This window comes from Gigantopelta aegis, chromosome 9 (assembly GCF_016097555.1).
Source record: "Gigantopelta aegis isolate Gae_Host chromosome 9, Gae_host_genome, whole genome shotgun sequence".
NCBI lineage: Eukaryota > Metazoa > Mollusca > Gastropoda > Neomphalida > Peltospiridae > Gigantopelta > Gigantopelta aegis.
The window spans coordinates 26,065,579-26,091,777 of record NC_054707.1 but is presented as its reverse complement, the minus strand read 5'-3'; the positions used below and the strand labels follow the sequence as shown (position 1 = coordinate 26,091,777).

Here is a 26,199-nt window from a genome sequence, read left to right as displayed (position 1 = left end):
CTGGAGGGGGGCAGAGGATGGGTGGGGGGGGGGCGGCCCCCGGCCTCTCCTAACACTCCCTACGGCCAAAACCGCCTATGCTTAACGCACCCTATCACTACTTTCCGGTGGACAGCCCCCTCCCCTCCCCCTCCACACACCTCCCCTCACCTAACGCACCCCCGGCGAATCCAACCGTTGTGCCGTCCACTCGTGGTGCTGCTCAACAGATTAGTAAAAACAAATCCAGCTTTGGCATCACCAACTAGGTCCTAGTAACGAGCTACTCTCGGCAAACTAAGTTCAAAATTTATATAGCTCCCTTTTTTCCATTCGGCGGACCGATAAAAACACCCAAAAAACCGCGCCAAATTTACTTCATTCACAATGCGCACCTTTTCCCTTTGGCATTAATCCTACGGGGCATTCCAAATTCCATAGCACCCAAACCAACCCTCCGCCTGCTGCCGACCCAGGGACCACCTGCCAGTGCACCCACCCACCCCAACCTTTCCAGCCCTGCGCCCATGACAGACGTGCGCTAAAACAGCTTGCTCTGAATGTACACGTTAATCCCTATACCATACCATACCCTGGCATCACTAGTAGAGTGGTGAATCCGTTCGCGAACAGTTTCAAATGCACAGTGGGATTCTGCAGACAATGCTTTTAGACTACGATGACCAAGACGGGTTTTATTCGTTTCCATAAACAAAAGATTTCTCAGTGTTCAGTGTCTGATGACGAAAAGTATCGATATTATTTAGCTTTATTTCGTGTTCTTCCGCCTTATTACATACAGAGGCTTTCGTGCTTTTTATCAAATATGATTTTTATGTCTTCAAGTGATGCGTAAATATTGTTTCACACATCGCCAGTTTTTGTTTTTTTAAGCGGATCTGTTATTAATAAATAAAAATTAACGCCGCGTTATGCTATTTACGTAGTCCGAATCGGACATCGCGATGTGCGACACGCACTACTATTTGCGTAGAAAGATATACTGTACTGTCATGTGGACTTAATTAGTATCCGCAATAAACAGATTAACTATTCAGTAATAGTGTTGTAAAGTCGCTGAACTGGATATGTTTACTGTGAACAGTCCAAGATTTACTATCAAACTAAGTCACCAAAACATATGTGATTGAAAAATATTTTATTGCTTTAAACAATAACAAACAATCAAACAAAAACAATAACAAAACCAACCATAACAAAAACATTTGACACACAGCTTTTTCAACGTACCATAGTACCTTCAACAATGACTTTCTTATATTTATAGTCTCAACGAAGACCTGAATGGAATATTCCAGAATGATAAAAATACAAAAGAAGGAAAAAGTTTAAAAGTTTGTTTTGTTTAACGACACCATTAGAGCACATTAATTTAATAATCATCGACTATTGGAAGTGAAACATTTGGTAATTTTCAGTCTTAGAGAGAAAACCCGGTGCAAGGGATCTTTTATATGTACCATCCCACATACAAGATAGCACATACCACATATCTTCAATATACCAGTCATCGTGCACAGACTGGAACAAGAATTAGCCCAATGTATTTACCAACGAGGATCGATCCTAAACCGACCGCATCAGGCGAGCTCATTACCACTGGACTACGTACCCCCCCCCAAAAAAAAAAAAAAAAAAAAAAAAAAATAAAAATAAAAATAAAAAAATAATAAAACTACATGTAGATTTGAGTTTCGTAATACGACAGCATGATTTTAAAACATACAGTAAAACATAAAAACGTAAGATATTAGTTTTACGCATGTTTGAAAACTACTACGTGGACTAATTACTAGAAAAGGGGACGGGATTCAGCTCAGTGGGTAGAGCGCTCGCCTGAGGTGTGTGTGTGGTAGGATCGAACACCCTCGATGGACTGGGTTTTCCACATCCCACCCACTGCTACACCACTAGCTTATATCAAAGGTCGTGGTATGTAATGTCCTGTCTTCCGGTATGTGCATATAAAAGAGTCCTTGCTGCTAATGGAAAACATGTAGCGAGTTTTCTCTAAGACTATATGAATATATCAGAATTACCAAATGTTTGACATCCAATAGCCGATAATTAATGAATCAATGTGTTTTTTAAACAAAACAAACTCTAACTTTTAATTAATGAACACAAACTACAATATATCTCAAATGTGAAAATACATATGTAAATATGTACCATTAACACAACTTCCGAATACATGTATGTGCGTGCGTACATCTCTCTCTCTCTCTGTCTCTCTCTCTCTCTCTGTGCGTGTGTGTGTGTGTGTGTATCTCCGTCTCTCGTTTTTTTCTCTCTTGACCAAGTGCTGAAATAACCGTATGTTTGACACCAACTAGCCGTACTTAAAATATGTTGAGGTGTACAAATATCTCTATCTGTCATGGAAAAGCAAACGAATACCATGTGATCACACCATCATCATTCAGAACGGTGTACAGAGAAGTCTGTGGTCACGGAATACACAGCTTTCATATTGCTCGTGCATGGTATTCATTATGACTATTCTCAAATCAGCATTAAATCTATACATGATGCGAAAATAACTTCTACGACATGGATTCGATTTTTAGTGATAGCCGGAAATTAAATGTCGAGTGAACCGAAACCTTAACTACAACTTTATATCTATGATTGTTACATCTGATTATTTTTGCTTTAGGAGTTGGGATTGGAGTAGTAGTTGCACACATTTTCCCGCCTTAGTTTTAAAATAGTAGAAAAGGTGGTTTGAAATGTTCCAGAAAGTAGTTAAGCATCTACGATTAAACATATGACCAAATAATATGTCCACGGACCCCCACACCACCATTTCAAAGCGTTCAATACCATATGTTGATTATATTTAAATAAAATTGACTACGTATGCTAAACACCAATAAGAAGTTTGTAACATGTGAAGATGGGCGCACTGGCTATAACGAGAAATAGACAGCCCAATGGGCCTACCGATTGGGATCGATGCTAGACTGATTGGGATCGATGCTAGACTGATTGGGATCGATGCTAGATGCTAGACTGATTGGGATCAATGCTAGACCGACCGCGCACCAGGCAAGTGCTTTACCACTGGGCTACGCCCCCCCCCCCCCCCCCCCCCCCAGGATATTAAGGGCCTGTCTCAAAGTTAAAGTTTGTCTTTTCAAACACATTGATTTGTTAATCATCGATTTTTTTATGTCAAACATTTGGTAATTCTGACATATAGTCATAGAGGAAACGCGCTACATTTTCCCATTTGTAGCAAGGGATGTTATATGCAATTACCCAGACAAGACAACACATACCACGGTCATCGATATACCAGTCGTAGTGCACTGGTTGGGACGGGGGCAACCCAATCAGAGAATGGGACCACCGAGGTTGTTCGACGATCCTACAACGCAAGTTCTCACCGAGCGTTCTCCCGACTGAGCCAGATCCCACCGGAAAGTCGCAAAATTCCATGACTTTGTTTTGTTTTGTTTTTAACGACACCACTGGAGCACATTGATTAATTAATCATCAGCTATTGGGTGTCAAACATTTGGTAATTCTGACCCGCTACATTTTTTCTAATGCAACAAGGGATCTTTTATATGCATTTTCCCACAGACAGGAAAACACATACCACGGCCTTTGTCTAGTTGTGGTAGGCCTACACTGGTTGGAACGAGAAAAAACAATCAGCTATATGGATCCACAGAGGTCGTTCGATCCTGCGACGCAAGCACCTCAAGTGAGCACTCAACCGACTGAGCTAAATCCCGCCCCCAAAATTGTATGATGACCAAACTTTTTTCCTTTTTTTTCGCATCTCCTAAATTCAAGGACCATAACTGTCAAAAAAGGGTAAATCGCCACGAAACTCAAACTTGATCCGTAACATGATAAATAAAAGTTATAAACAAAATTTCAGCTCGATATCTCAAGTCACTGTGAAAACAACAACAAAAAACCCAAAACAAAACAACATCCGGAAAACTATATGTGGCACAGATGGACGGACGGACAGACGGACGGACAAGACAGACAGACAGACAAAAGGACGGAGATGAAACCTAAAGTCCCCTCCGGTTGAATCGGACAGGATAACACGTGGGCCGAGCAGAAAAATTTCCGAGGGGGCGGGATTTAGCTCAGGCGGTTCAGTGCTCGCCTGAGGTGCTTGCGTCGCATGATCGAACCACCTGTGGATCAATTCAACTGAATGAGATTTTTCTCGTTCCAACCAATGCACCACAATTGGTCAACGGCCGTTGCATGTGCTTTCCTGTCTGTGGGAAAGTGCATATAAATTAAAAGATCCCTTTCTGCATTTGGAAAAATGTAGCGGGTTTCCTCTGATGACTTCGAGTCAGAATTACCAAATGCTTGACAGCCAGTAGTCGATGATTAATTAATCAATGTGCTATAGTGGTGTCATTAAACAAAACAAACTTTAAAAACGTTCGCTAGACTGGTTTATGCGCTTCACATTAACTAAATAGCCACGTCGGAAACCAGTCAGTTCGCGAACGTTAAACGACACGTTTGCTGGCTGAACTTGGGGGGCGATGTCGTATTTGAACTGCATCTCTTTAGTGATGAAGAAAGTTCTTACACAGCCGTTGGTGAGACCATCATGCGTTATTTTTGATAACACATGGGTTGTTTACACACGTACGTGTGTTAACAAATTAAAGATACACGACTGGCTGCTACTAGGTGATGACACCAGGTCACCAGTGCCATGCATCCAATGAAAAACAACACGTTGCAAATAGAATACACTGTGACGTATAGTTAACCTGGCAGTCATGTGTCTGTGACGCGTTTACACAAGTCGGTTACAAGTGCAACGGCTGTAAATAACTAGTTGAAAAAGGTGTTAAAATTTGCTTAAAACCTGGGGTGTTCTTTGTTTAGGATACGTAAGAAACAGAATAATACATTCGTGTCCGTTAGATACCATTTATCTTACAACTCGTTATTTAAAAACGTATCAAACTCGCTTTCGCTCGTTAGATAACTTTAAAACAACTCGTTGTGAGATAAATGGTATCTAACGGCCACTCGTGTATTATTCTCTATTCACGTGCAAAGTAATTTAGTGGATGTTCGTGCCGCTTAGCGTACATACAAATCAAGGGCAGAAAAGCATGTTTCTAATAGAGGCTATATATCGGTTGTTTTAATGAATACGCCATGAAGATGTTCTGTGTACAGTACGTACTTTATATTTAACGCCAAGGAGTCTAGAGGGCACCGTTTACGCCGAGCAGCAGTACATTACAAGTTTTATATCATCGAGTTAAATGTGTAAAGCTGATTATTGTGTGGGATCGATTAATTTGTAGTTACATGTATTTACAACAGATACAAAGGAAATGTTTTATTTATTTAACGACGCACTCAACACATTTTATTTACGGTTATATGGCGTCAAACATATGGTTAAGGACCACACAGATATTGAGAAAGGAAACCCGCTGTCGCCACTTCATGGGCTACTCTTTTCGATTATCAGCAAGGGATCTTTTATATGCACCATCCCATAGACAGGATAGCACTTACCACTGCCTTAGATGTACCAGTCGTGGTGCACTGGCTGGAGCGAGAAATTTATAACAGATACATGCAGAAATAACGAAATATGACACTTGTAACTTTGAGAATTTACTTGTAACCTTAGAGTTAAGCTTCTTGACAAATGTCATTTAGTTTGTATAGAATTAAACAGGAACAAAGCGCCATATACCATACCAGTTGATATACCAGTTGTGGAATACTAGACTGTATGTGCACTGATAAAACACCAGACGGACTTAACTTTAGTTAAGCTTTTCAGCAATGCCATTCAATTTGTATCTAACATTAAAGAACTTTGGCACTAAGCCTTTGTGTTATTGCAGACAGCTTTTATAAATTCATTCAGCTCGGAAATGTCTAGCGTCCTGGTAAAACAGATTATCTTGAAAATAATGTATTATCTGTAAAAGGTTGGTGTTTTAATTCAGTGTGTTGTTATTTTTAATGCTGTTTCTTTTCTAGATTATAATAGTAATTATATATTAAAACAAAAACACCTAAAAATATTCTTATGTCTTTAGCATGTATTTCACTAAAAACGCTTTTTAAGAACCAAAATTTCATTTAAAACACATTTGGTTGTTTATTATAATATCAGCGTATTACAATTTATATACAATGTGTTACTGGTCATCCTGTTTGTAGTAGCCCAAACTATATTGTACCTGCCAATAATTCCGCATGTATATATTTAAAAACAAATACTAGTATGCGAACCCATAGAACAGACCTAGACATTGGCAGAGGTTTGAGCTTTGGTTTTAAGGGTATTATCCATGGCAGAAGAAAACAAAGAAAAGAAAAGAAAAGAAATATGTTTGGCGCATATCCGCGCATGATATTCGAGGGTTCTTGTTTTATTAATGTCGTGTATGTGTTCTTTCTTTTTTCCACCCGAGACAAACGTATTCAGTTGCGTTTGTCGTGTCGCCTTCATTCCCATACAGAATCTGATGACATCATATAAAAAATCTTTAAATTATTACTGAAGAAAAACTGTCTGGACTAAGCTAATTTAATGTGTTCGTAATCGTTCCACTGACCAGCACCTGCCACGGCCGATCACTGGCAATGAGGATTCATGGGCAAGTCTTAATTTAATGCTGAAAGGGAAAATCGTGATCCGATTTGAGGAACTACAACAGAGGTCGGTTTTGTTGCATCGATGCTTTACCATCAGTCTACGGTTCCTCGCGACAACAAAGTGTAACAAAAAGTGGACTTGACAAACCCGATAAGCGTGGTGTGGGAGTATCGGTTTGAATGCAGTCACAACGCATTCCAGTTTCAACAAGCCTTGCCTCGAATCTGTTAACCACAACATTGCGTCAATTGAAAGAACAGTTTTATTAAACAAATAAATAAAAAATTTAAGATCTCACGGAATCATATTTCAAAAGGCTTACAAAAAATTATAAATAAATAATATCACAGTAAATTAACAACTAATTTTAAAAGCAGCAACATTTCAGTTATGTTTGCAAATACGTGCCCATATGCAGTGTACCGTTCTGCCAGTTCGTACATACAAGCATGGTCACACACAAGCATTGACAATCGAATAAATGTATTATTTTCAGCGATGCAAATCTAATTATAATCCATACTAATGTAGATATAGTTAGAAATAAATAACCACACGTATTTAAAAGATTTCATGCGCAAACTGGCAATTGCGGTTCACTAGGTCTGGGCGGGAGGTTGGGGCTTTCGCATTAGTTTTATGCCTTGCGCGTTTCCACTTCCTGGTAATAAATTAGTTATGACAGTCACGCATATTAAACCACATTACACATTATAACGAGAAAGAAGAGAAAAAGAGAGCGAGAAACAGAAAGACAGACACACATACACACACACACACACACACACACAGAGAGAGAGAGAGAGAGAGAGAGAGAGAGAGAGAGAGAGAGAGAGAGAGAGAGAGAGAGAGAGAGAGAGAGAGAGAGAGAGAGAGAGAGAGAGAGAGAGAGAGAGAGAGAGAGAGAGAGAGAGAGATATCAGATTTATCCAACCGCTATTGCTTTATCCGTATGACCAGCGTGGTCGGATGTAGTCAAAAGAAATTACCAAGGATGTTATATATATAAGCTTAGTCTCATCAGATGTTGGTGTCGTGGTTAAGCCATTGGACATAAGGCAGGTAGGTACTGGCTTCGTAGCCCGGTACCGGCTTCCACCCAGAGTGAGTTTTAACGACCCAATTCTTAAGTGTAAGGCCACTACACAGAACAGCGTGCTTGAACCTTAACTGAATATAAGCTACATTATCACTTGCAAAACAGTACCTTGGGTATTGACCCTTTTCGTTTTCTTCTGTTTCGAGAGAGCTGTGGATAAATGACTTTGACGCACAATATATATATATATATATATATATATATATATATATATATATATATATATATATATATATATATATATATATATATATATATATACTCTTCAAAAAAAGAAACGCAAAAGGGTACAAATGGGTTATAACTCCGATTTTATGTTTCCTACCGGTTCATGCTTTGTGAATATAAGGTCATTGCATGTCCCAAACACATTCCCACGGTTACATTCGATAAAACGCAGCTACTGTACAATAAAGTTCCAAAATGTGAATATTCGCAAAAACGCAGCCACGTGCAAACCATGTCACCACTGTACGTGCGTTGTCTGCACGTGCAACATGAACACCGACAGTATAAAAGTGCAGGGTGTTCGCTTGCCTGGCCTCTGTATCTGGCCGACAGTTGACAATCCAGGACATGCCACGTCTCAGTGAACCGCAGAGAAACAATGCCATCGGCCGACTAGACGCAGGCGAATCCAGAACGGCCGTTGCCAGGGCATTCCATGTGTCCCCAAGCACCATCTCTAGACTGTGGGACCGTTACCAGCAACATGGATCAACACGTGACCTCCCTAGATCCGGTCGACCACGGGTCACTACCCCCGGGCAGGACCGCTACATCCGGGTACGCCACGTTCGGGAACGATTGACTACTGCCACCTCCACAGCCGCAGCAATACCAGGTTTGCGCAGGATATCCAACCAGACCGTACGGAACCGCCTACGTGAGGTAGGAATTCGTGCCAGGCGTCCAGTTCGAGGTGTCATCTTAACACCACAACACCGTCGACTCCGACTGCAGTGGTGCCAGATTCATCGACAATGGCCTCAACTGCGATGGAGACAGCTGTGGTTCAGTGATGAGTCCCGATTTCTGCTCCGACGTCATGATGGAAGATGTCGCGTGTATAGGCGTCGTGGTGAACGTTATGCGGCAAACCGCGTGCAGGAAGTGGACAGATTCGGCGGGGGTAGTGTCATGGTGTGGGCAGCCATCTTACACACTGGCAGAACTGACCTGGTCCACGTGCAGGGCAACCTGAATGCACAGGGCTACATTGACCAGATCCTCCGGCCACACATCGTTCCAGTTATGGCCAACGCCAACGCAGTGTTCCAACATGACAACGCCAGGCCTCACACAGCACGTCTCACAACGGCTTTCCTACAGAACAACAACATTAATGTCCTTCCTTGGCCATCGACATCACCGGATTTGAACCCAATTGAGCATCTATGGGACGAGTTGGACCGACGCCTCCGACAGCGACAACCACAGCCCCAGACCCTGCCCGAGCTGGCAGCAGCCTTGCAGGCCGAGTGGGCCACCATCCCCCGGGACGTCATCCGTACTCTGGTTGCTTCAATGGGCAGGCGGTGCCAGGCAGTTGTTAACACACGCGGAGGCCACACCCGGTATTGACTCCAGATGACCTTGACCTATCACTTACTCACAATGGACTAGAGTGAATTATGAACAATCCTGCAACATTTGGTAATTATCGGACTCACCATTCAATAATTAAATCAATTCTCCAAATGTTACGACAATGTGGTTTTGCGTTTCTTCTTTTGAAGAGTATATATATATATGAATACAATTTTGAAGTTACTGTTAACACTGTTGATTAATAATTTTAAAAAAATGTTTTAGAATTATGTAACGTATGAATCTGGACTTTCGTTATGCATCGATCTGTTGAATTTTCTTTTAGGTTTAGCCGACTTTGAAATCCAGTTATTTATTGTTGAAGGCACTGAACAATTCTGTACTTCTTCACAGCTGAAATCAGAAACTTAACACTTTTACCCATAGTTCTTCTCTTGCACACAAAAATACTATAATATTTGAGTTATTTTCCAAAAACTCTAACTTTTCTTCTTACGTCAAACCAACTGAAATTATTTACCAAAACATTGTAGTAGGATGATGAGACGGACTATAGTCGCGGTATCATATGTATCGATTTTGGATGTAATTATATTAGGCGGGATGTTCTGCACTCATGTCTATATTGGAACCAAGAAACTGTACAGTTACCTTTGATTTCAGCTTCTTGTCGTCTGAATAGCAGACGATTGCGATACTATCAAATTCAATTGATCCCAATTAATTGGAACGGGCGCACCTACCCTTTGCTTATTTACGACCGTACAAAAATAAACCCCATAACACACATAACTACTCCGCCCACCCAATAAAAACAACAAACAAACAAACAACAATAACAAAAAACAAACATTTAGTTTGAGAATGTGAAAGGATTTCTTTTTCCACAAGCAGACGACTAATCCCTCAATTATTATATCCATGGCGTTCGATTCTTTGATGACATAAAAGGATTGTTTTCTGCAGATATTAAAAAAACAAATTCAATGTAATTTCACCCCAAACCATGAAACACAGTGTGTTGGATTATCTGGTGAAATAACACAACAAAGAACGTGAATGAAAGATATGTTTGATTCCCCAAAGCTAGGATGACCCACATAGTACGTTCAGTGGAATTACACTGCATTTTCATTTTCATTTTCAGTCAGCCATGTAAAGAACAAAAACGAACCATCTGACCTTTAACAGAATACACACGTGAACATTTTCTTTAATAATTAATGAAACAACCAAATTGGCTACACGAAGCGGAGTAAAAAAAAAAAAGGTAACACAGTATTTGTTAGTTTAATTTTAACATCAGGGCAACATTCTTGTTCTGTTTTTTCTTACAAAGTATACGTTTGAAATGAAATGGTCAACACACACTGATACACACAAGGCTTTTCCACACTTTGATCTTTAACATTAGATCAGTAATGGTTTCTTGTAGCTCGGGTATTAATAGTAGTAGATTTTTTATGATCATATCAATGACCTTTGTGAACATGTTTTTATTAATGAAGCTGAAGATAATTCTCTGCATTTAAAAAAGTAATTCTTTGACGTGTATTTTTTCATTATAAACACCAGCGGCCAACAGTCATCAACGTGTCACATAATCAGTAAATACTTTTTTTTTTCTCGTTTTTCGTTAACTTTTTTTTACATCTTTATGCATTTGTGTGGACATTTAAAACTTTTGTGCATTTGTGATTATTTTAGAGATAAAGACACATATTACAAAAGAATGTTCAGTAACAACACCTGGGTGAGAAAATCCAATGAAAATCTTAATTCAGCATAATGCGTGTATACAACTGAAATACGGAGATCATCTTCCATAAAATAACCTTGGCCTTTGTCAAAACAGGATATACTGTCAAATATTTTTAAAGACCCATACATCTCTGTCTGTTTACGCCTTTTATATCAAGTCTAAACTATATAAATATAAGAATTACTTTGACCAACTCTTAAAGAATACAAAAGAAATTATCTGTACCTGCATTTGTGGTGTAGTGTTTAAGCGACCTGATTTAAGGCTGGTAAGTACTGGGTTCGCATCCCAGAACAAGTTTAATGACTCAATAAGTAGCGATAACAGGCAGTCCAGATAGGCCAGAAGGACAGGCTGTCCAGATAGCCCAAGAGAACAGGCAGTCCATATAACCCAGGATGTCAGGCAGTCCAGATAGCACAGGACAGACAGTCCAGATAGCCCAGGATGTCAGACAGTCCAGATAACCCAAAACAGGTAGTCCAGATAGCCCAGGAGAACAGGCAGTCCAGATAGAACAGGAGGATAGGGAGTCCAGATAGCCCAGGAGGACAGGGAGTCCAGACAGGCCAGGGAGTCTAGATAGCCCATGAGGACAAGAAGTCAAGATAACCCAGGATGTCAGACAGTCCAGATAACGCATGATGTCAGACAGTCCAGATAACCCATGAGAACAGGCAGTCCAGCTAGCCCAGGAGGACAGGCAGTCCAGATAACCCAGGATGTCAGAAAGTCCAGATAACCCATGAGAACAGACAGTCCAGCTAGCCCAGGATGTCAGACAGTCCAGATAACCCAGGATGTCAGACAGTCCAGATAGCACAGGAGAACAGGTAGTCCAGATAACCCAGGAGGACAGAGAGTCCAGATAGCCCAGGAGGACAGGTAGTCCAGATAACCCATGAGAACAGGCAGTCCAGATAGCCCAGGATGTCAGGCAGTCCAGGTAGCCCAGGAGGACAGACAGTCCAGATAGTCCAGGATGTCAGACAGTCTAGATAACCCAGAACAGGCAGTCCAGATAGTCCAGGAGAACAGGCAGTCCAGATAGCCCAGGATGTCAGACAGTCCAGATAGCCCAGGAGAACAGGCAGTCCAGATTGCCCAGGAGTACAGGTTGTCCAGATAGCCCAGGATGTCAGACAGTCCAGATAGCCCAGGAGAACAGGCAGTCCAGATGGCCCAGAACAGGCAGTCCAGATAGCCCAGGACATGCAGTCCAGATAGCCCAAGAGGACAGTGTGCTTGAAACATAGGTGGATCTAAGCATGAAAATAAGTATAAACAAAAAAACAACCAATTATCTGTCACATCCCAGTACATGGTTTTAATTACCCCTGTTATGTTTTCAATATGCAGGCCTGTTGGGGGATATTTTTGGAATAATATCACCATTAAAAAAAAAAAAAAAAAGATTTCACCATAACATATTACTTTTTGGTATTTACAACGAAAATAAAAAAAAGGGCAATTACAATAGTATCCCCTCCCCCATCCACAAAACAAAACAGAATACATTGAAAAAAAAGTATTATTTTAATTCATTTCTTAAAAACAGTGCTGAGTATATGAACTTTCATACTCATACACAATTTCAAATGCACACCAAAAATAGAGAATAACTAGCTAATGATGTAGGATATTGGTGTTATCCTGTGAGGGTAAGAATGGGAAATTCTCATTCAGCCTGAACAGGATAATTAAAGCCGATATCCTGATGTCATTAACTAGTTATATTTTGATCCTGCAGACCATAAAAAGTAAGGGGAAAAGCTATTATTCCTGTTGTTTCAGTTACATTGTACGATGACCTAGCTCTAGAAAGAAAGAAAGAAATGTTTTATTTAATGATGCACTCAACACATTTTATTTACGGTTATATGGCATCAGACATATGGTTAAGGACCACACAGATATTGAGAGAGGAAACCTGCTGCCACCACTGCATGGGCTACTCTTTTCAATTAGCAGCAAGGGATCATTTATATGCACCATCCCACAGACTGGGTAGTACATACCACGGACTTTGATATACCAGTCATGGTGCACTGGATGGAACAAGAAATAGCCCAATGGACCTAGCTCCAGGTCAAATGAGCGATTTTGTAAATGCATGTGATATTACATGAATGACGTCAAAAGGCATATCCTGCAACTATACATATGTGACTTTTTTTTATCCGTCATCATAATCTGTCAACAGATACAGTGGTTGCAGGATAAATAAGTAAAGTCACTAATCACTGGAACTTAATTACAAATAAAAAATGTTACAGCGACTTGACAAATAAGGAGACTGTCAAGACACACTGAACTGTTGAGCAATTGTTAGATAATACAGGCAGTGATTATCGGACGAATCCAAGGGGCTGGTGCTGGAAGCACACCCCATCCCCAATTGTTGATAATACAGGTGGTGATTATCGGACGAATTCAAGGGACTGGTGCTGGATGCACACCCCATCCCCAATTGTTGATAATACAGGCGGTGATTATCGGACGAATCCAAGGGGCTGGTGCTGGATGCACACCCCATCCCCAATTGTTGATAATACAGGCGGTGATTATCGGACGAATCCAAGGGGCTGGTGCTGGATGCACACCCCATCCCCAATTGTTGATAATACAGACGGTGATTATCGGACGAATCCAAGGGGCTGGTGCTGGATGCACACCCCATCCCCAATTGTTAAGATAATACAGGTGGTGATTATCGGACGAATCCAAGGGACTGGTGCTGGATGCACACCCCATCCCCAATTGTTAAGATAATACAGGTGGTGATCGGACAAATTCAAGGGACTGGTGCTGGATGCACACCCCATCCCCAATTGTTGATAATACAGGTGGTGATTATCGGACGAATCCAAGGGACTGGTGCTGGATGCACACCCCATCCCCAATTGTTAAGATAATACAGGTGGTGATCATTGGACGAGTCCAAGGGGCTGGTGCTGGATGCACACCCCATCCCCAATTGTTAAGATAATACAGGTGGTGATTATCGGATGAGTCCAAGGGGCTGGTGCTGGATGCACACCCCATCCCCAATTGTTAAGATAATACAGGTGGTGATTATCGGACGAATCCAAGGGACTGCTGCTGGATACACACCCCATCCCCAATTGTTAAGATAATACAGGTGGTGATTATCGGACGAGTCCAAGGGGCTGGTGCTGGATGCACACCCCATCCCCAATTGTTAAGATAATACAGGTGGTGATTATCGGACGAATCCAAGGGACTGGTGCTGGATGCACACCCCATCCCCAATTGTTGATAATACAGGCGGTGATTATCGGACGAATCCAAGGGGCTGGTGCTGGATGCACACCCCATCCCCAATTGTTGATAATACAGGCGGTGATTATCGGACGAATCCAAGGGGCTGGTGCTGGATGCACACCCCATCCCCAATTGTTGATAATACAGGCGGTGATTATCGGACGAATCCAAGGGGCTGGTGCTGGATGCACACCCCATCCCCAATTGTTAAGATAATACAGGTGGTGATTATCGGACGAATCCAAGGGACTGGTGCTGGATGCACACCCCATCCCCAATTGTTAAGATAATACAGGCGGTGATTATCGGACGAATCCAAGGGACTGGTGCTGGATGCACACCCCATCCCCAATTGTTGATAATACAGGCGGTGATTATCGGACGAATCCAAGGGGCTGGTGCTGGATGCACACCCCATCCCCAATTGTTGATAATACAGGCGGTGATTATCGGACGACTCCAAGGGACTGGTGCTGGATGCACACCCCATTCCCAATTGGTAAGATAATACAGGTGGTGATCATCGGACAAATTCAAGGGACTGGTGCTGGATGCACACCCCATCCCCAATTGTTAAGATAATACAGGTGGTGATCGGACAAATTCAAGGGACTGGTGCTGGATGCACACCCCATCCCCAATTGTTAAGATAATACAGGTGGTGATCATCGGACGAATCCAAGGGGCTGGTGCTGGATGCACACCCCATCCCCAATTGTTAAGATAATACAGGTGGTGATTATCGGACGAGTCCAAGGGGCTGGTGCTGGATGCACACCCCATCCCCAATTGTTAAGATAATACAGGTGGTGATTATCGGACGAATCCAAGGGACTGCTGCTGGATGCACACCCCATCCCCAATTGTTAAGATAATACAGGTGGTGATTATCGGACGAGTCCAAGGGGCTGGTGCTGGATGCACACCCCATCCCCAATTGTTAAGATAATACAGGTGGTGATTATCGGACGAATCCAAGGGACTGGTGCTGGATGCACACCCCATCCCCAATTGTTGATAATACAGGCGGTGATTATCGGACGAATCCAAGGGGCTGGTGCTGGATGCACACCCCATCCCCAATTGTTGATAATACAGGCGGTGATTATCGGACGAATCCAAGGGGCTGGTGCTGGATGCACACCCCATCCCCAATTGTTGATAATACAGGCGGTGATTATCGGACGAATCCAAGGGGCTGGTGCTGGATGCACACCCCATCCCCAATTGTTAAGATAATACAGGTGGTGATTATCGGACGAATCCAAGGGACTGGTGCTGGATGCACACCCCATCCCCAATTGTTAAGATAATACAGGTGGTGATTATCGGACGAATCCAAGGGACTGGTGCTGGATGCACACCCCATCCCCAATTGTTGATAATACAGGCGGTGATTATCGGACGAATCCAAGGGGCTGGTGCTGGATGCACACCCCATCCCCAATTGTTGATAATACAGGCGGTGATTATCGGACGAATCCAAGGGGCTGGTGCTGGATGCACACCCCATCCCCAATTGTTGATAATACAGGCGGTGATTATCGGACGAATCCAAGGGGCTGGTGCTGGATGCACACCCCATCCCCAATTGTTAAGATAATACAGGTGGTGATTATCGGACGAATCCAAGGGACTGGTGCTGGATGCACACCCCATCCCCAATTGTTAAGATAATACAGGCGGTGATTATCGGACGAATCCAAGGGACTGGTGCTGGATGCACACCCCATCCCCAATTGTTGATAATACAGGCGGTGATTATCGGACGAATCCAAGGGGCTGGTGCTGGATGCACACCCCATCCCCAATTGTTGATAATACAGGCGGTGATTATCGGACGACTCCAAGGGACTGGTGCTGGATGCACACCCCATTCCCAATTGGCAAGATAATACAGGTGGTGATCATCGGACAAATTCAAGGGACTGGTGCTGGATGCACACCCCATCCCCAATTGTTAAGATAATACAGGTGGTGATCGGACAAATTCAAGGGACTGGTGCTGGATGCACACCCCATCCCCAATTGTTGATAATACAGGTGGTGATTATCGGACGAATCCAAGGGACTGGTGCTGGATGCACACCCCATCCCCAATTGTTAAGATAATACAGGTGGTGATCATTGGACGAGTCCAAGGGGCTGGTGCTGGATGCACACCCCATCCCCAATTGTTAAGATAATACAGGTGGTGATTATCGGATGAGTCCAAGGGGCTGGTGCTGGATGCACACCCCATCCCCAATTGTTAAGATAATACAGGTGGTGATCATCGGACGAATCCAAGGGGCTGGTGCTGGATGCACACCCCATCCCCAATTGTTAAGATAATACAGGTGGTGATTATCGGACGAGTCCAAGGGGCTGGTGCTGGATGCACACCCCATCCCCAATTGTTAAGATAATACAGGTGGTGATTATCGGACGAACCCAAGGGACTGCTGCTGGATGCACACCCCATCCCCAATTGTTAAGATAATACAGGTGGTGATTATCGGACGAGTCCAAGGGGCTGGTGCTGGATGCACACCCCATCCCCAATTGTTAAGATAATACAGGTGGTGATTATCGGACGAATCCAAGGGACTGGTGCTGGATGCACACCCCATCCCCAATTGTTAAGATAATACAGGTGGTGATCATCGGACGAATCCAAGGGGCTGGTGCTGGATGTACCCCCATCCCCAATTGTTAGATAATACAGGTGGTGATTATCGGACGAATCCAAGGGGCTGGTGCTGGATGTACCCCCCATCCCCAATTGTTAAGATAATACAGGTGGTGATCATCGGACGAATCCAAGGGGCTGGTGCTGGATGCACACCCCATCCCCAATTGTTAAGATAACACAGGTGGTGATTATCGGACGAGTCCAAGGGGCTGGTGCTGGATGCACACCCCATCCCCAATTGTTAAGATAATACAGGTGGTGATTATCGGACGAATCCAAGGGACTGCTGCTGGATGCACACCCCATCCCCAATTGTTAAGATAATACAGGTGGTGATTATCGGACGAGTCCAAGGGGCTGGTGCTGGATGCACACCCCATCCCCAATTGTTAAGATAATACAGGTGGTGATTATCGGACGAATCCAAGGGACTGGTGCTGGATGCACACCCCATCCCCAATTGTTAAGATAATACAGGTGGTGATCATCGGACGAATCCAAGGGGCTGGTGCTGGATGTACCCCCATCCCCAATTGTTAGATAATACAGGTGGTGATTATCGGACGAATCCAAGGGGCTGGTGCTGGATGTACACCCCCCATCCCCAATTGTTAAGATAATACAGGTGGTGATCATCAGACGAATTCAAGGGGCTGGTGCTGGATGCACACTCCATCCCCAATTGTTAGATAATACAGGTGGTGATCATCAGACGAATTCAAGGGACTGGTGCTGGATGCACACCCCATCCCCAATTGTTAGATAATACAGGTGGTGATTATCGGACGAATTCAAGGGACTGGTGCTGGATGCACACCCCATCCCCAGAAAATGCAAGCATCCACCTTATATGTAAGTCTTGGAAGTGAATTATAAAACATAATTTAAACACTGAGAATAACACTTTAAATGCATTAGTTTTATTCAAGTTCTGTAAGGAAGTTGTTAGCTGGTTGCCGTGCAGTGATGACTAGTTTGTTTCCAGGTGTCATGGTTTGGGAGTAGTTGGAATGAAGCACCTTACTCCAGTTATTGTCATACCCTTTGGCTGCAGGTGTCTGAAATGTAGTAACAGTTGACTGAAAAATAGCCTTTTAAAATCATGGCTATTATGTCTAACATACAAAACAATCAATCAATTAATTGAAAAGCAATGATGATTAAATTAGAAATAAATTCATGCTTACACAAGAGATGAAAATGGACAAGAAATGTGGAAACATGACCGAGTCTTGAAACTAATGGATTATTGTGAACTTGTGAGGTTCAAAGAACAGGAACAGGAACAGATTTTATGTGACACTAAAATCTGGAGGATTTTTTTTTATCTCGGCTTATATCTAAGAATTAAGAATTATGCACACTGCCATGGGCAAGCAACTCCCTTGCCTGCATGGTCTGCATGTCTACAACTACATGTAAAGGTTAGCATTCATTATTTAATTTTTATGTTTATAACCAAGTAATGCCACTGATATTAAAGCTAGCACAGTCCTTGGCACACACGCCAGCTGTTTAAGAGTGTGGGAAAGGAAAGGAACTGTATTAATGTGCCCACATCCTTATGGTTCAGGCACGCCCACCATGGACTCGGGTTCTGACTTCGCCAGCCTACGATTCCATGGCATAAGAGTGTGTGGTGGACAGATACTTTAATGCTAGTGATATTGGCAAGATAGCTGTCAGTGTCGTTGCCTTGCATCTAACCACTCAGCTGCAGACTCAATTCTGTGTTGGACAATCTAGCAGTCTTAAACCCAGTGCTTGAATCACTGTGCTATGGAGGCCAATTGTAAATGACATCAGTTATGTTTGTGAGCTGTCTGGCCCGTGTATATTATTATGTACATGTACATTTCTGTATAAGAAGCAACACTTAGCTCAGTCATTTGAGTGCTCACCTGAGGTGCTTGCACTGCAGGATCAAACCACCTCAGTGGATCCATTCAACTGATTGGGTTTTTTCTCATTCCAACCAGTGCACCACAACTGGTCAAAGGTCGTGGTATGCGCTTTCCTGTCTGTGGGAAAGTGCATATAAAACATCCCTTTCTGCATTAGGTAAAATGTAGCGAATTTTCTCTGATGATGTGACTCGTTTAAATGTTTAACATCCAATAGCTGATGATTAATTAATCAATGTACTCCAGTGGTGTGGTTAAACAAAACAAATTCTTTACAATTTCTGTATGTTGTATTACATTGAGCTGATGAGTTGTCAAATAAGAACTTGCACAGGTGTCAGAAGATATCAGCAACTGGGGGGGGGGGGGGGGGGGGGGGTCTATATATTAATTAGATTTTTAACATGGGGTTGGGCAATGCATTATGTTCAGAGTTGAGGGTGTGGTGGCAGTGCCTCCTTGTCCCCCTTTCCATTCCAATTCCTATGACTTGCATTTGAAAAAAGCCAAGGCTCAAGGATGTTGTCTTTGAACAGCAACTGGGCTGTCTGCACAACCAGCCCAGGAGAGAGTTTAGCAGGTTTGTGTAAGTTAAAAAGTTAAGGTTTGTTTTGTTTAACAACGCATGAGGAAACCCGCTACATTTGTCCATTACTAGCATGGGCTTTTTCATATGCACCATTCCACAGACAGGATATGACATATCACGGCCTGGTTATAGCATAAGATACTTGTTATTAACCCAGGTCTTAGAGTACACTTACATCCCATTTTCATTTCATTTTAATTCAACTTATCTTCGTACTTATATCCAATTAAGGTTCAAGCACGCTTTCCTAGGCACACACCTTAGCTATCTGGGCTGTCTGTCTAGGACAGTGAATTAGTTCTTAGTGGTTAGTGATAGAGAAGAGGGTATAGTAGTAAAACACCTACCTACTGAGTCGTTAAAACTTGCTCGGAGTGGGAGCCGGTAGCGGGCTGTGAACTCAGTACCTATACCAATGGCTTAACCACGACACCACTGAGGCCGGTACAGGCTCAAAAACAGAGTGATTTTTAACAGCTCAGTGGGAACATGTAAGGCCACTTCACTGACTTCTTTCTAATCACTAACAAGTAATTATTAACTGCGGTCCTGCATGGAAAGACCACTCAGATGGCCGAGCTGTGTGTCTATGACAACGGGCTTCAATTGTAACAGATCCTCAAGTTTATATTAAGCACAAAAATAAAGATGTTATGAGAACAGGTGTTCTGCCTCACCTGATAAAACAGCCGTCTGAATAATAAAACATGTTGGTGTATAAGCTTCAAATCATGTTCTGAGCTAATATACTGTTGACCGAAATTAAACACCAAATGTGGTTACCGAACAAGCACCGTGGTCGCAGATGTCCAGACATTTTTATGTGCCACACGTACCAGGGCTCCAAATATTGCGTAGGTAGTTTTAGGATCAATAGGAGAAGCATGCACATACTAATTAATCTGTCTCAGATGGAGCTATACATCTTAAGGATGTTTTCAATGTGACCTACAAGATTTAATGCAAGTGGATCGAGTCTAAAAAAGATTTTAAAGTTTACACAATAGAAAACATAATCCCATTTTGAGGATGCACTAGCTACTTTTATTAATTTTACCAGCAAAAAAAGGGCATCATGCAATTTCAACAGACAGAACTGCATATGCCATATCCTTTGATCTCTGCATGGAAACAGAAATGGGTATTTAATGAACTGTTTCAAAATAAATGAAGCCGCAGGTCTTGGTAAGCCTAAAGGCCAGGGTATGCACTTGGAATATTTTTTTTACTGGCCAATCGGGCCACTCACAGCAACACTTTGACTCTCCCGTACAACTTTTGAATGGTCCGTGACCGAATTTCACATCCACTATAGAAATAAACATACAACACAAGTTAAAGGCATAATTATCACTATTTAATGGGAGCATGTCAATTCGCCCCCAAGTTGGTCAACTCGCCCCACACTGTTTAGTCAACTCATATCGTTACCATTTTGAAAATTAATATACCAACATTTTAAATTAATGTGCATTAAATATTGTTAAATATGCACACCAGTCGGAGTCCAAAAGCCTTGCCTGATCATTCCTTTTAGGACATAAGGGACAAACTCACAAACATCATTAAATTAGGCCTGACAGTTCATTGTAATAGATTATTATTTATTCGATATTAACATCTCCCCAATATAAAACTATTTAATAAGTGGTGGTAATAGCGGAGTTTCACTGCAGTAATATTAATAAATAAAATGACACCAAAGTTGTAGACGTCGATTTTTAATTTTGTGACAATTATTTATGGACAGTAAAGTTTGGGGAGAGTTGTCCAAACACTCAGGCGAGTTGGCTTTGGGGCGAGTTGACCAGCATTCCTATTTAACACTCGTAGGTGCACAGGCAATGATAGCTGTTGTTGACATCATTGGCAGTGACGATTGGGTGTTTGGTATAGTAGACTCGGTATATTTCGAAAGAAACGAAAACGTTCCAACACAATGTAACTTCGGAAAACCTCAGGCTCGTAAACAAAATCTTTTTGATAAACATATACCATAGCGGAATGTGACAAGTTGTTCCAATTGTAAGTAAAGAAGGACATGGCTGAGGTGTTCCGATTGAACCTAAGAATACATTTACATGGCCGAGGTTTTCCGAATACATAATAAAAAACGGCCGAGGCATTCCGAATGGTTATGTCCTATATTGGTTTGGTTGCACAGATATTAACAGGAAACCAGCTGAAAACAATAAATAAAAAATAACTTACCGATCTCTTACAAACATTAGTTATTTGCATTTTGATACATAATACAATAAGCAGAAATTTTCGGTCGCAAGCGGGCGACACATGATAAGGTTTTGACTTGCCCGACGCTATTTTGACACACCATGGGAGATCAGGTGACCGTAAAGTGCACACCCTGAAAGGCTGGTAGGTACTTTGTTCAAATCCTGATCATTTAAAGGCTCCCACCCATAATCATGTTCAGTGTTCATTCGGATATTGCACACTTGGTCAGACATGTAATATTTCATCATTGAATATTACGACTTCCTGTAATGAATACAAACTGAAGATTATAACCCATATTTTTTCTTCATTAATAAAATGGAGCTGATCGAAAACCGAACGTTGCTAAATTGACTGATCAACAAAAAAGTGTTGAACATGTGCTGATGTCTATTCTCAGATCAAAGCGTAACAAGACTTGGTGGTAAAGTTCAGTATTGTCTTGTAGAATCAGTCGAGGTGGAAAAAACATGTCATTCTAAAAAAATTCACATTTCAGAGAACAACAAAATTTAAAATTGCATCCAGCAATGTGGATATGTGGAACAAATTCATCATCATTCATCATTTGACAATGGTTTGCTGTAACTTATTAAAGTTGTTTGACGGGCAACTCGTATCATAGAAAGAAAGAAAGATATGTTTTATTTAACGACGCACTCAACACATTTTATTTACAGTTATATGGCGTCAGACATATTATGGATAAGGACCACACAGATATTGTGAGAGGAAACCCGCTGTCGCACTTCATGGGCTACTCTTTTCGATTAGAATTAAGTCTATATTAGTATTAGGTCATCAAGTACAGGCCTACATGTAGCTCTGTCAAATGATCGCCAAATTCACCAATTGCAAATTTCAGGAAAAATTTGCAAATTTTATTTTGAATTTGGCAAAATAATTTTATGCAATAATTGATATTTTGATAAAAAATTAAGTGGGATTTTGCAATTTTTTAGGTTTAGTAGAACATTTTGTGAAAATTTCTTCTGATCCAGAGCTAGCCCTGAAGTACAAGTGGACTGTAACAATTGACCGCTGCCAGTAATCCTCTCTCACTAACAACAATTACACATAAAACTGAGGTGTGTGCCCAGGATAGTGTGCTTGAACGTGAACTGAAACATAAAGCTGAGGTGTGTGCCCAGGATAGTGTGCTTGAACGTGAACTGAAACATAAAGCTGAGGTGTGTGCCCAGGATAGTGTGCTTGAACGTGAAATGAAACATAAAGCTGAGGTGTGCATGTGCCCAGGATAGTGTGCTTGAACATGAACTGAAACATAAAGCTGAGGTGTGTGCCCAGGATAGTGTGCTTGAACTTGAACTGAAACATAAAGCTGAGGTGTGTTCCCAGGATAGTGTGCTTGAACGTAAACTGAAACATAAAGCTGATGTGTGCATGTGCCCAGGATAGTGTGCTTGAACGTGAACTGAAACATAAAGCTGAGGTGTGTGCCCAGGATAGTGTGCTTGAACTTGAACTGAAACATAAAGCTAAGGTGTGTGTTCAGGATGATGTGCTTGAACGTGAAATGAAACATAAAGCTGAGGTGTGTGCCCAGGATAGTGTGCTTGAACTTGAACTGAAACATAAAGCTGAGGTGTGTGCCCAGGATAGCGTACTTGAACTAGAATTGAAACATAAAGCTGAGGTGTGTGCCCAGGATAGTGTGCTTGAACCAGAACTGAAACATAAGATGCAAAAGAACTGAATAATGAAAAGGTACCTCTTCTACTTTTCGTTTTGTAGGTCTAGTTGAAAGGTTGCTGGTCTTTTGTGACTGGAACCTGAGAGATTCAAAAAGGCCTGAACTGTGCAACAGCGGGTTGAAGGAGTCCAACACCTCTATCTGCAAATGAATTATCACAAAGTTTGTTTGTTTTGTTTAACAACACCACTAGAGCACATTGATTTATTAATCATCAGCTATTGGATATCAAACATTTGGTAATTTTGACATAGTTTTATAGAGGAAACCTGCTACATTTTTCTGTTAGCAGCAAGAGATCTTTTATATGCACCATCCCAGACAGGATAGCACATACCATGACCTTTCATATACCAGTCATGGTGCAATGGATGGAGCAAAAAAATAGCCCAATGTGCCCACTGATGGGGATCGATCCCAGACTGACCGCACAAAAAGAGAGTGCTTTACCACTAGGCTACGTCCAACCCCCAAATTATCACTAATGAATGTTATTTTTTATTTTGATAAATACATCTGTGTTAATAAATACATCTGTGTTAATATTACATCTGTGTTAATAAATACATCTGTGTTAATATGCATTTAAGGAACTGGATTTTGCTTGTGTGTGTGTGCATGGGTGCATGCGTATGTGTTATTACATAACAAATACATGTAAGATACAAGAGATACAAGGTAAAATGAAAATACAAAATTTGGTTTTTGAAAAGAAATACTTTCTACAGCTACTAATACAAACTGAGGTAGAAATACTTTCTACAGCTACTAATACAAACTGAGGTAGAAATTATGAAAAGAAAAAACCAAGGTGATAATGTGTTAAAATATCAAACATTTTAAGTTAAACAGTAACTGAAAAGGGTTAACATTCCAACTACTGTTATCATACATGTAGCATATAAGCTTGCTGCAAGAACATTTCTGTTACTTTTCAAAATGAGAGAAATAAAATGTGGTTTATTCAAATTTTTATAAATTTTTTAAATATAATAAAAAAAGAAAATACAGTCATATAATTGGACGGGAATAATTCTGACAAACATTGTCATTTTAAAATGAGTTATTTTAATTGGTTAATACATCAAATCTCGCTGCAAACATATTTTCTAAAAATAAATTAATCAACACACTCACAATATTTATTTCTCTGGCAGAACAATGAAATGGAGTGATCTAAGATACAGTGTAATTTAAAAAGCAATCACTAACTATTAACCAGGATATAAGGTCTATTAAGAAGCAACCTGATTATGTGGAGCTCCACTCACAGACACTGATGTAGACCAATTGGTCAGCTAACCAAGTCTGAGTGAGCCATAACCATGAAGATACTGCAGTCTAATCAACATTGTTTTGCTCTTTCATCATGGAAACTTGATTAGAAATTCCACTAACAGCCAAACACAGAAGTCAACTACTTGGAAAATAGGTCATTCAGTCCTGCTTGTAATACTGAAGACAACTATAACACTGCGACGTGGACTACGTGTATATACTTTTAAAAGTTTTGAGTACAAACTCAAGATTTTACCTTCCTTCAGTTTAACTTATTTTCGTGCTTATATCCAGTTAAGGTTAAAGCACAATGTCCTGGGCACACATCTCAGCTATCTGGGCTGTCTGTCTGGGTTAGTTGTTAGTGGTTTAGTGAGAGAGAAGAGAGTGTGGTGTAGTCTTACACCTACCCACCGAGTTGTAAAATTTACTCTGGGTGGGAACCGGTACCAGGCTGCGAACCCTGTACCTACCAGCCTTATGTCCGATGGCATTACACTGCACCACCTACTTAGGCGTGTGGGCTTCCTTTTTTTTGGGGGGGGGGGGGGGGGGAGAGGTAGGCTGATTTTTGCCGAAATTTAGAGTTTGTAAATAAAAATGCCCAAATCTCAATAATGACATTTATTCTCATTTGCATTACTACCAAACAGTTATATAGGGAATGTACGTTGCAAAAAAATCACTATGCATTTTAACAATGATTACAACTCATAAATATTAATGTCCAAAACAGGAATGTATGTAATTTGAAGGAGCAACTTGCTTGGTCCAGTTACATGCATGCTGGTCAACACCACCCCACTCTCACACACACACACATGCTTACTGACTTAAAATGTACTCCTATGGATCTGTGCCTACTCTCATATTTATAATCAGTCATGGCAGAATTCAACTAACTGAGAATCAGTGTGTGAGTTTCAACTAGAAATGCAATTCCATACATTCTACAAATAAAATTCACCATAAGAGAATGACGGAAATATGCATGTACATGGTGAAAAGTGTTCAGGCCTTAATTTTGTTCAAATGTCTGCAGTGTTTGCATGAATTAATATGTATATTTACTCAAAGATGAAGGGGCAGCTGCCCCTCCTGCACTCCTCAACTCCATCTCATATGCTTATGCCCTCCTATGGTACAGTCTATCTGTGGCATAACAATGTACACCACTGCAATTAAATAGATGGAACCATTATCATTTTCAGATTTGTAGGTCTTAACATGAAGACAATTGAACTGACAGATTATAAAATGTATAATGCAAGAACAGTAAAGTTTTTTTGTTTTTTTTTAAAGTTGTATAGTTTCAGACACATGTTGGATTATTTTAATAATTATAATGGCTAACACATCAAACAAATACTATGAATAATGTTCTAAGTAAGCTTTTCATCCTTTTTATATTTTAAATACAACAGATTGTTTTAAACTACATGCACATGCATGTAGCTGCTTCAGTGGACACCTATAT

The 26,199-nt window shown here is 41.3% G+C and overlaps 1 protein-coding gene across 5 annotated transcripts in view; it reads right to left on the bottom strand.

Moving 5' to 3' along the window:
* Nucleotides 1–17,906: 17,906 nt before the first annotated feature.
* LOC121382296 (meiosis 1 arrest protein-like) overlaps nucleotides 17,907–26,199 on the bottom strand; it is a 61,332-nt gene continuing 53,039 nt past the window's right edge. For 3 of the 5 annotated variants that reach the window (XM_041511867.1, XM_041511866.1, XM_041511868.1), the window contains exons 12-13: nucleotides 23,463–23,585; nucleotides 17,907–18,060 (exon numbers count right to left, since the gene is read on the bottom strand). In XM_041511867.1, the coding sequence (XP_041367801.1) occupies nucleotides 17,923–18,060; nucleotides 23,463–23,585 (261 nt within the window). In that variant the 3' untranslated portion in view covers nucleotides 17,907–17,922. Of the gene's footprint in view, nucleotides 18,061–23,456; nucleotides 23,586–25,311; nucleotides 25,898–26,199 lie in introns of those variants that run through there. The other 2 variants (XR_005959144.1, XR_005959145.1) reach the window with 2 other exon arrangements.